Source organism: Neoarius graeffei, chromosome 24, assembly GCF_027579695.1.
Source record: "Neoarius graeffei isolate fNeoGra1 chromosome 24, fNeoGra1.pri, whole genome shotgun sequence".
NCBI lineage: Eukaryota > Metazoa > Chordata > Actinopteri > Siluriformes > Ariidae > Neoarius > Neoarius graeffei.
Window position 1 is genome coordinate 32,412,456 of NC_083592.1, and position 12,199 is coordinate 32,424,654.

A 12,199-nucleotide genomic window follows, 5' to 3' on the forward strand; every position below is an offset into this window, starting at 1 on the left:
AAGAAACAGATTCTAGTTCTTTCTTTGGCTGTGAGAGTTGACCAAATTTGTGCCCCACTGTTTTGCACATCTGTTTTGTAGTCACGTGACAAGGTTTGTTGGAGGATTTCCCCCCTTCTGGTTTCACATATCATAAATATGACCAAGGCACCTTTTTTGCTTGTCTTTATGTGAGGTTTGAGGAAAACATGTTGCTGCTTGAATCTTGTCCAGAGAATAATTACTAAAAGCCGTTTAGATGACCTGATAGTAAGCTTGTGCATCCATAGCACATTTTTTGTTTCAACAGATTTCAGGAAATGTGCTGTTACTTGATATCCCTTTTTATTAGGTTGGAGTCATGCATGCGCCTGGGTTTGGGGGCTTGACCTGCCCTAAATCATGAACACTTCCTCCTGTTGGCTGTCTACATAAAACCCCCAGGTTCCTGGGAACAGCAGTCACTGATTTGCAGCCTGAGCTTTGCTTTTAAACATACAAAGAGAGCCTGGATTACTGTTTAACATGTTGCTGGCTGTGGCGATTCTGTGTAGTGTAGTGCTATGGACGCACTCCTACAACTCCACCGATATTCAGCCCCAGCCGGATTTCAATCTGGAACAGGTGAGTAAAATATGCATGTGATGAAGAGTATTATTTGTAGACATTTGTATATTTAATGAGTGCTACATACAGAGAAACTGAATTAATGTAAAGAATAAGGAAGCAAGATGACCAGGATTCAATAATGATATCATAAAATATTGTTATACTACAAATTTATATCAAATTAGTGCCCAATCCCTAATTAAATGTACTAAGCAATAGTGTTTTCTACTGAAGCACTAAACTAGAAAAGACGTTTTGGAAAAATGTTTAACGTGTTAAAGGATCAAAAGTGAGCGAAAAGAGTGAAGAGACTTTAAGCAAACTTGAATGACTCCACGTGTAAGCGTCAATAAGTCCGGGTAACTCAAATAAAACTACCAGCACATAATCAAACAACCCTCGTAGACTTTAGCTGCACCTGTAAACCTTGTCACTCCAGCAGAGGCCTGTATGTAATTTACAATAATGAGATTAACTTATTGAACTTGGTTTTTTTTTTTTTATTCAAAATAAATATTTTCCACCATTGTACTGCTATATCACTCTCCTGAGTCTGATTAATTCTCTTTCTGAGCTACAGACAGTATAGTTACTACTCCTGTATGTATGGTCAATTTAATAAACAATACGTTTTCCAGTTATTCAATTTCTGATTATTGTGGGTGGGGTTTTTAAAATGTATTTATTATTATTTTTTTAAATCAGGTCTGTGTGATCCAGGTGTCCTTTCATAGTCTATATCAAAAGCCAGTTCACTCACACAATCCTTTTTTACTACAGTATATATTTTAGCTCTCGTGTAATTTAGTGTTATCTCTCTTCTCTGGCATACAGTTGAGCTTTACAATACAAATGACACAGAAATCTAACCTCAGTCTTACGTGGCCTTCAAAGAATCTTTATCTGCTTTTACAGATGGTTTACTTGGTGCCAAATCTCCCTCCTCTTACTTCTCTGGTCTTATCAATACTCTAATCGCAACTACTCAAAGATGATCAAATTCTGCTCCTCGATACTTAACACATGAGGAGTTGGGCTAATTCTTCGAGGTGCTTCTGTGTTCTCAAACCTCTTTATCCCACTGACATTTCTGACATTGTTATGGACTGAAAAAAATTTAACAACAACAAAAAAAACACTGCTAAAGCTAATCTTCTTGTTCTCTGTCCTATTACATTGTTATTTAATTAATCTCTCTTGCTATGTCACATCCTCAGCTACTATAAGCTGTCTATAGTCACTAAAATAATAATAGTAATAATAATAATAATCAGCCCTGCGATGACCTGGCGACTTGTCCAGGGTGTACCCCGCCTCTCGCCCATAGTCAGCTGGGATAGGCTCCAGCTTGCCTGTGACCCTGTAGAACAGGATAAGCGGCTACAGATAATGGATGAATGGATGGATAATAATAAGCATCATCATAAAATAATTATTTTGCTATTTTACTGCATCATTTGCATTCAGTTCTGCACTTATCTCTAACTCAATGAGCTGTTTGCTCTGATTAAATATACTACTGAATGAAGGTCTAACTGGTAATGTTCGCTGCTAACTTGCTGACTCCTGGGGCTTTAATATTCTCATTTCATTAGATGTACAGTACTGTAAGTGCAGCCTTTGACTCTGTGAGCCACGTCTATTCAGAGATATTTATATTGTTCCAGTCTTCAGTTTCATTATTGCACAAATGACACTGAACATAAATCCTACCTTTATACAAAATGCATTCAAAATCTACTCGACTGTTGCAACATTCTTGTCACTGGTGTCCTTTAAGTATGAGTTTCTATTCATCTCATCTCATTATCTCTAGCCGCTTTATCCTGTTCTACAGGGTCGCAGGCAAGCTGGAGCCTATCCCAGCTGACTACGGGCGAAAGGCAGGGTACACCCTGGACAAGTCGCCAGGTCATCACAGGGCTGACACATAGACACAGACAACCATTCACACTCACATTCACACCTACGGTCAATTTAGAGTCACCAGTTAACCTAACCTGCATGTCTTTGGACTGTGGGGGAAACCAGAGCACCCGGAGGAAACCCACGCAGACACGGGGAGAACATTCAAAATCCGCACAGAAAGGCCCTCGCCGGCCACGGGGCTCAAACCCGGACCTTCTTGCTGTGAGGCGACAGCGCTAACCACTACACCACCGTGCCGCCTGAGTTTCTATTCATTGCTTCAATAAAGAAAGCACTCCATAATACATCCAAGGCCATAAACCTTCAGACTGACGGCAGGTTCTACTTCTGCTTGCACTCTAGACCATATCTCTCTCCTTTTAATGCTGCATCAGTTGCATAGCAAAGCCAAAAACAGTGCAAAACTCCGATCATGTCTGCTTTACTCTGCTGTTGCCATTTGCATTACTGTTTCCCCCCGTGTGGCATAATATCAAAATCTACTGATAAACACGAGATGCAAAAATGTAGTTACTGGGCTTCATCATCATCTCCTTATGCATAATGTATACATTTGCTCTAACAGTTGTTAATCTTATTCTTAGTTTACAGGTGAATGGTATCGTGTTGGCTGGGCTTATGACCATCCATTAGTTATTAAAAACAGAAACTCCTTTCCAATCTCAAGAGGCTATCTGATCGCTAATGAAAATGGAGGCGCCAACCTTACCATGTGGACAATGAATCGGTACAGTTCCTTATTTTTTCCAGCATGGGTACTAAGCTATTCAATACCATCATACTCTCATTTCCATCTAATCTACTTTTAACCAAACCATGTACCGTACGTACACTCTTAGAAAATCTAGAGCTCAAAGGGTTCTTTGGTTTTTCTCTTTGGGTTCTTTGTAGAAACCTAAAACAGTGTTTCAGAAAGGGTTCCGTGTTTTGGAAGAATATGTACAGTATAACCCATAAAGATGGACGAACCCTTTTCCAAGAGTACACATTTATTATGTAGGTTATTTAAACCAGAATATTTTTTTCTGTGTGATCTGTCAGCCATCTTTTTCTCTTCCCTCAGCGAAAAGACTTGCAATGAAGATTCTTTTGTGTATGACAAGACGGAGACTCCTGGAACTTTTTCTTATTTCAGTTCAAGTAAGTCCTGTTCTTGTGTAATGGTAGCTCACACATTCGACGTAAAAAGTTTTAACGCTGCAGACAATGACTGAGAAAAGGCGAGTAGTGATCTTACGTATGTGCAGAATAATTTTCTTTATACAGAACAAAACCGATAATCTGCATTATTTTTTTCCAGCTGACAATATGTTTGATATAAAAACAATTGCTTGTATTTTTCTTTATTGTAAGGGCACAAGATTGAAAAGGACATTACAGTGGTGGAGACTAACTACACTGACTACGGGGTCGTCCTGAAATACAAGAATATGAACAAAGAATACACTCAGCTGGCTCTCTATGGTGAGCCATGAGGTTCCTTAAGAATTCAGCTTTACCTAAACTTCTTGACCCACTGACAACTTTTGTGAATCCTCTATGTATGCTTTAGGCCGAAAGCCAGAAGTCAGGCCAGAGGTGGTTGAAAATTTCAGATCGTTTGCCTTGTCTATGGGGTTTCCCGAAGAAGCCATCATTACACCAACCATTTTGGGTGAGTTTATTGCAGAGTAAAAAGTAAATAAGACATTAGACCGAGCTCTGCGTTGGGGCATCTGTTTGCAGGCCTTGTGGTGTTTGCAGAGCAAATATAATGCTGGACAGAGAGAATAAACATAATGATAGAGATGGACTCCAGCGAACCTTTGATCATCTTACACTGTAGTGTGTTCATAGTGCTTTGTAATGTTTTGTATGTTGCATGTATGTCCTGGAGATATGATACTACAAGTGGAATGTATAGGATGATGATTGATTTGACCAGTTTTGTTGTGTATGTTAAGATGGTTGGTACAGTGATGCTTGAAAGTTTGTGAACCCATTAAAATTTTCTATATTTCTGCATAAATATGACCTAAAACATCATCAGATTTTCACACAAGTCTTAAAAGTAGATGCAGAGAACCCAGTTAAACAAATGAGACCAAAATATTATACTTGGTCATTTATTTGCTGAGGAAAATGATCCAATATTACATATCTGTGAGTGGCAAAAGTATGTGAACCTTTGCTTTCAGTATCTGGTGTGACCCCCTTGTGCAGCAATAACTGCAACTAAACGTTTCCGGTAACTGTTGATCAGTCCTGCACACTGGCTTGGAGGAATTTTAGCCCATTCGTCCGTACAGAACAGCTTCAACTCTGGGATGTTGGTGGGTTTCCTCACATGAACTGCTCGCTTCAGGTCCTTCCACAACATTTCGATTGGATTAAGGTCAGGACTTTGACTTGGCCATTCCAAAACATTAACTTTATTCTTCTTTACCATTCTTTGGTAGAATGACTTGTGTGCCTAGGGTCGTTGTCTTGCTGCATGACCCACCTTCTCTTGAGATTCAGTTCATGGACAAATATCCTGACATTTTCCTTTAGAATTCGCTGGTATAATTCAGAATCATCGTTCCATCAATGATGGCAAGCCGTCCTGGCCCAGATGCAGCAAAACAGGCCCAAACCATGATACCACCACCACCATGTTTCACAGATGGGATAAGGTTCTTATGCTGGAATGTAGTGTTTTCCTTTCTCCAAACATAACGCTTCTCATTTAAACCAAAAAGTTCTATTTTGGTCTCATCCGTCCACAAAACATTTTTCCAATAGCCTTCTTTAGCAAACTGCAGACGAGCAGCAGTGTTCTTTTTGGAGAGCAGTAGCTTTCTCCTTGCAACCCTGCCATGCACACCAGTGTTTTTCAGTGTTCTCCTGATGGTGGACTCATGAACATGAAAATTAGCCAATGTGAGAGAGGCCTTCAGTTGCTTAGAAGTTACCCTGGGGTCCTTTGTGACCTCACCGACTATTACACGCCTTGCTCTTGGAGTGATCTTTGTTGGTTGGCCACTCCTGGGGAGGGTAACAATGGTCTTGAATTTCCTCCATTTGTACACAATCTGTCTGACTGTGAATTGGTGGAGTCCAAACTCTTTAGAGATGGTTTTGTAACCTTTTCCAGCCTGATGAGCATCAACAACTAGAGTTGAGCCGGATACTCGGCTGAAATGAGTATCCGGTATGGATAAAGCACTTTTGCCGAGTACAAGTATTATACGAGTAATACTTGTCAATATCTGTGCTCGGACTGAATGAAAATCCTCACACAGCGTCACAGCACCCCTCCCCTACACACACCGCTCTGCTCACTCACACAGAGAACAGCTGTCTGTCTCTCAGGTTCGTGGGGCTTTTCCGTTAATGTTTCGGGTTTCTTCAGCTTCAAGTTTGTTTTTATTTCAGTTTGTACTTACTTATAACCAGTAGAGTTCTGGTAAACGTGGGTTCGTTCAGACGTGGTGCTTGGTAGAAAGCGACTCGCGTTGCGTCTCTGCCTGTCGGAGATTTTTTTCTTTTTTTAACCGTCGGTTAAAAACAGTTCTTTTTACTTCACGCATTGAGTGTCTGACACTTTCTTGCTGTAATTCATGTAAAAATAAAGGTAGTAGTGGTATAATTATTACAAACTAAGCTACAAACACTCTCTCTCTGCCGGTCGTCGGAATTTTGGTTTTTTTTAAACCGTCAGTTGGCTCTAACCAGTTTTATTTTACTTCACGCACTGAGTGTCTGACACTTTCTAGGTAGTAGTGGTATAAATAATATTACAAATTAAGCTACACACACACACACACACACACACACACACACCTGGTGTGGAAATAAAAAAGAACCAAAAAAAATCACACTGATCATAAAAAACATTAAAAGTTAAAAAAGAAAGTTATGTTGAGTATGAAAACTCTTGTTCATTACATTTCATTTCATAATTGCAACCGCATGTGTTGTATTCATTGCTGCAAAACTTGTTCTGTAAATAGTTCGTTTGCTATCGTGATCAAAACCACTGATCTGAAGCTCAATGCTGATGCTGTCCTGTAAATAGTTTTCTATTCAGCAATAAATATAACAATTTCTGATCAACCCATATCAATTGCATGCTTAAAATAAGATACTGGTTAAAGCCCCGCCTGTTTCAAGACAACCAGACCCACTTCCTGGTTAAATCCCGCCCACTTCCGGGTTAGGCCCCGCCCACTCCGAGTACGGATACAGATAATTCATAATATGGTTAACAGATACAGATAATGCTGTACTCGCTCATCTCTATCAATAACGCTTTTCTGAGGTCCTCAGAAATCTCCTTTGTTCGTGCCATGATACACTTCCACAAACATGTGTTGTGAAGCTCAGACTTTGATAAATCCCTGTTCTTTAAATAAAACAGGGTGCCCACTCACACCTGATTGTCATCCCATTGATTGAAAATGCCTGACTCTAATTTCACCTTCAAATTAACTGCTAATCCTAGAGGTTCACATACTTTTGCCACTCACAGATATGTAATATTGGATCATTTTCCTCAATAAATAAATGACCAAGTATAATATTTTTGTCTCATTTGTTTAACTGGGTTCTCTTTATCTACTTTTAGGACTTGTGTGAAAATCTGATGAAGTTTTAGGTCATATTTATGCAGAAATATAGAAAATTCTAAAGGGTTCACAAACTTTCAAGCACTTTCAAGTATTTGGATTTGGATCGTGAACGTTGATTCTGTGTAAGGCTAAAACTGAAGGTTGAAGCTTTGCCAGCACGAAAGAGATTTTTTTTTAAATTTATTTTACAAATCAAACAATTTTAATGACATCCTACACATTTATCTCTCTCTCATTGTTCCAAATAATTTTTTTGTGTTATAGACCCATGTCCTCTTCCACAGCCAAGGTAAGGACGAGACGAGTCATTTATCTGATTTAAAATATATTATGTGTGACTTTAGAGCTTAATGATGCTTTCTACCTCCAGTAATGTGACAGAACTGCTGCGCTAGAAGAGTCAATGTTCATCATTTCTTGGCTCACCGGTCCAGCTGATCTGAAGTAGTTGAAATAGAACTGTTATCCAGAAGTTATCCAGATGTTATCCACTTTGCTAAAGAAAAATTCTGTGCAACATTGTTGGTGCTTGTCATTATTTTCTAATCATGTGTATTCCTCTTATGTACAGTAAATACTCAGTAATAACAGACTGAATCAGTTATATACTGCTGATTCTGTAAAGTTATACTTGTGGAAATTTCTTATTTGATATAATCATTTCCAAATAGTAAAACAGTTGTTGCAGTATTACTGTGTGGCCTGTGGTGTTTCTTCTTCTCAGCAGAGGTCAGTGTTGTAAAATGATCTAGACAGATTCCGGGTCTCCACAGAGTTAACACAATTCAGCTGTTTTGAAACTGTGAATGTCTGAGAGTTTATCTGAGAGAATAAGACATTATCATGGCCTTTTGTTCAATTTGTCATGAATTTGCTTGAGGCTGCATTTACCAGGGTTGCCAAGTCTCGTGTTTTCCTGTGGAATCGGGCTAATTTGCAGCCACATGCTTATTTTTCTGTCTATTGGGTGGGTTTTAGCATACATTAGATTAATTGTGTCAGGCTTTTGCAAGACAAATACTTAAGCTGGAGGGTCTTATTAACGCTATATTCTGTTCAGAACAAAATAACCCTATTTATTTTACTGATGCTAAAAATGATTTCTACACTGTGCTTTACACGGCAAAGAAATTATATAAATCATCAAGTAAGAACGTCTGGAATATAGGAAGAGTTAACTACTCTTTATTAGCCAATTTCTTGATGTTGTACTCATTTCAAGTTTGTAATTGTCTTATTCCATTGGCAGATATTTAACAGTTATTACACGAAATCGAGTCGTACATGAGCTGATAGCGCACCACGTTGGCTATAAACCATGTACAATGAAATTGATTCACTGGATTTTGAGAAACAGAGCATTTTTTGTTTATTTTTTGCAAATTCAATAAATAAAAACTTCATACAAAACATCCGACAAAATCATTTCCGCTTAGAATGTAAACAAACCGGCAAAATGACACTTGTGAAAAATGCTATAATAATAATTCTTGAAAAATAAAAAAAGATACGTTCTTACTATCAAATACTTTCATTCCATATTTTGTTGCTTTTTTTTTTTTTCGGGTTTTGTTTCCGAGTAGAGTTTTTATTTCGGCCTCGGTTGGTTCAGCAACATGCTCCGCCATTTTGTTTTTCTCTACTCACGGTATATGAGCTGATAACCTAGTAGTAGAGTAGCCAATCAGAGTGTGCGATTGCTCATATCCAGTGAATGTGGATAAAATCATTTGGATTATTTCAAGTGTTTGTTTCTAGAAACAAGCAAAATGATCTGAATGAAAGACCATTTTAATCTTGAAATGAATAAATGTCTAGAACTACGGTAGTCTTAATGAGCTTTCATTTGTCACAATGATGTCACAACGAGAAATATTAGATAGCTCTTCACTTGCTAAGAGATAATTTTTTGTAGTGTATAATATCCCCAATGATGTAGTAAGGTCTCATCTCATTATCTGTAGCCGCTTTATCCTGTTCTATAGGGTCGCAGGCAAGCTGGAGCCTATCCCAGCTGACTACGGGCGAAAGGCGGGGTACACCCTGGACAAGTTGCCAGGTCATCACAGGGCTGACACATAGACACAGACAACCATTCACACTCACATTCACACCTACGGTCAATTTAGAGTCACCAGTTAACCTAACCTGCATGTCTTTGGACTGTGGGGGAAACCGGAGCACCCGGAGGAAACCCACGCGGACACGGGGAGAACATGCAAACTCCACACAGAAAGGCCCTCGCCGGCCACGGGGCTCGAACCCGGACCTTCTTGCTGTGAGGTGACCGCGCTAACCACTACACCACCGTGCCGCCTTATACTGAGTATTTTAAAATAAATTTTACAACTGTATTTCTATAAATTCTAAAGTAATGCTATGAGTGAATGGGACATAAGCTGGGTTATTGCAAACAGTACATGTGGTTTAATATAAATGGTAAATCCATGATCATAAATCCATGGGCTGTGGTGATGATTAAAGTGCTGATGACACGTTTTTGACATCTTTGGCAATGTTTTATAACATAAAAAGTAATTCCCGATGATCCATATATTAATTCACGAAGGCGCCTATTTTACAAGTTATGATAAAAAACGCAGCTATTTGGGCAAATTTGACGGGGCTGCAGCACCCAGGAGACGAAAGAGGAGGAGGAGCTATATGACGTCAGCGAAAGAACCTTCCTCCTCACTTACCAGTTTGTTGTTGATGCGACAGGTGTTCAGTTTATCATTATTAGTATTTTTATTAGACATTATTTTATATATATATATATATATATATATATATATATATATATATATATATATATATATATATTAGTTATTATGCCTTCGCGTTGTGTTGCCGGCTTTTGCTCCAAAACCCACAAGGATGGGGTAAGTTTATTCAAGTTTCCCAGAGATCCCGAGCTGCATGCGAAGTGGGTGAAGCAAGTCAGGCGCACTCGTGACAAGTGGGAGCCCTCACCAACATCCGTCCTGTGCTCTGAACACTTCGATTTGGATTGTTTTGACACCCTTCCCAGCTTAAAAGAATCTCTTGGGTGTTCAGTTCAGCACAAACGTGTGCTGCTACCATCAGCAGTGCCTACAGTATTCCGGAGGGGGTCTACTAGTAGCTATGCCGGATCCAGCAGTCGCCTGGGACAAGGCGACTCCTCCAAAGACAGTCCTCCTGTCAGAACATGTGTTGAGAAACGACATAAGATAAAGGTACGTAGAGCTATAGAGTGCTCCGACATGATGCTAAAAATAGTAACACTGCGGTCTGCGCGGCCATCTTGGAAGTGACTCGCTCCAGAGCGCTCATAGAGTACACATTCATGATAATCATAAATGTAATCATAAAGTCGGCGTGATATCAGTCATGTATTTGCTTGTGAAAGCTTGCGGCTTTCATGTAACTGCCGCCTAGCAACGAGAGGCAAAGGGTAAAGAGGGTAGGCTATCATAGATTCTATTCGGAAGAGATCAATACATGATTGCTTAAAAATTAGGTATTTTAACAATTTGCATCTGTTTTGTGATTATCGTGACACCTGTGTGTTATATAGAACTGTATGTCTTATCAGCACATCGAGGATCTTCCACCGGAGGCTTTAGCAAGTACTCGTAGCAACACTACACTTTACCCTTTGCCATGCGTTGTTAGGGAACGGTAGCAAGTACCCCGATGACCGACTTCAAGAATATGTAGAAAAAATTTAGAAATTATACTTTCCAAAAGTTATTTGAGCTTAGTGTATTGCATTTCCATTTATATTGTAGGTTCTTGCTGATGTTTTTGCGGAGTATGACACAGCTGCTGAATCAGAAGCTGCAGAGTTTGTATGTACTAGTTGTGAACATTCACATTATTATCAATCTCATTTATTTAAAATCAGATAAAATCATGCCATCATGATCACTGCTTAAAGTACCAGTATTTGGTTGTTGAAGAGCTAGCACTAGAGAGTTCACCGGCGTTTTCATGCGCCATTTCCATTGAGTAGAACAGCCAGTGAACCGCAGCGTGTTCTTCCGCTGACGTCACAACATGGCTGCGAGCTACGGACCCAGTTTTCTTGCGCTGTGCAATTAAAAGTTGGATATTCGCGTAACAACAGCTTCTTTTCACGTAATTATAACAGAAATCTAACATGTTTGCCATGTTGTATAGTTTATTTAAGAAATTGCATAGAGTCATGTTCGTGTCATCAGCACTTTAAAGTGCAGTGAGTTAACAGGTGAAATGATGCATCATGACCTTGATGTTTGGGGACGCTATGTGGTATCATATGATGTCACTTTATAAATGGTACAATACACTCACTGGCCACTTTATTAGGAACACCCATACACCTGCTGTTTTATGCAGTTCTCTAATCAGCCGATCCCTTGACAGCAGCACAGTGCATAAAATCATGCAGATACAAATGAAGTGCTTCAGTTAATGCTCACTTCAAACATCAGAATGGGAAAAACTATGATCTCTGTGACTTTCACTGTGGCATGGGTGTTGGTGCCAGATGGACTGGTTTGAGGATTTCAGAAACTGCTGATCTCCTGGGGTTTTCACACACAACAGTCTCTAGAGTTTACACAGAATGGTGCAAAAAACACTGAGTGAGCAACAGTTCTGTGGGTAGAAATGCCTTGTTGATAAGAGAGGTCAGAGGAAAATGGCCAGTGCCGAGTTTCCAAAAGCATCGTAGCACAAAGATCATCGTTAAATGGTAGAGCAAACAGCACAATGAACACTCTCTCTCTTAGTTAAGATGCTCTTAGCATTAAGAAGCTTTTGGGAAGCCCACCACAGATTGGTTTGAGCTGCCAGGAAGGATACAGCATTTAAACAAATTAGACAAAAATATTATGCTTGGTCATTTATTTATTGAGGAAAATGATCCAATATTACATATTTGTGAGTGGCAAAAGTATGTGAACCTCTAGGATTAGCAGTTAATTTGAAGGTGAAATTAGAGTCAGGTGTTTTCAATCAATGGGATGACAATCAGGTGTGAGTGGGCACCCTGTTTTATTTAAAGAACAGGGATCTATCAAAGTCTGATCTTCACAACACATGTTTGTGGAAGTGTATCATGG

At 39.3% G+C, this 12,199-nt stretch overlaps 2 protein-coding genes across 2 annotated transcripts in view; both read left to right on the plus strand.

The window, feature by feature from the left end:
- slc2a8 (solute carrier family 2 member 8) overlaps positions 1-485 on the plus strand; it is a 44,458-nt gene extending 43,973 nt beyond the window's left edge. The window contains exon 10 of the mRNA XM_060907062.1: positions 332-485. Within this exon, the coding sequence (XP_060763045.1) occupies positions 332-385 (54 nt within the window). The 3' untranslated portion in view covers positions 386-485. The remainder of the gene's footprint in view (positions 1-331) is intronic.
- On the plus strand, positions 400-7,728 carry lcn15 (lipocalin 15). Its single transcript, XM_060907065.1, has 7 exons — positions 400-603; positions 3,102-3,244; positions 3,581-3,657; positions 3,871-3,981; positions 4,070-4,171; positions 7,374-7,398; positions 7,480-7,728. The coding sequence occupies exons 1-7, from the start codon at positions 505-507 to the stop codon at positions 7,502-7,504; spliced, it is 582 nt and encodes a 193-aa protein (XP_060763048.1). The 5' UTR covers positions 400-504; the 3' UTR covers positions 7,505-7,728.
- The last annotated feature ends 4,471 nt before the right edge of the window (positions 7,729-12,199 follow it).

What these genes read in the sequence shown, in the direction of transcription:
- lcn15 (XM_060907065.1), top strand. Translation starts at nt 505, where the DNA reads ATGTTGCTGGCTGTGGCGATTCTGTGTAGTGTAGTGCTATGGACGCAC. An exon ending in ACCATGTGGACAATGAATCG is followed by an intron (nt 3,245 to 3,580) that starts GTACAGTTCCTT and finishes CTCTTCCCTCAG; the next exon opens with CGAAAAGACTTGCAATGAAG. An exon ending in TGTCCTCTTCCACAGCCAAG is followed by an intron (nt 7,399 to 7,479) that starts GTAAGGACGAGA and finishes TTCTACCTCCAG; the next exon opens with TAATGTGACAGAACTGCTGC.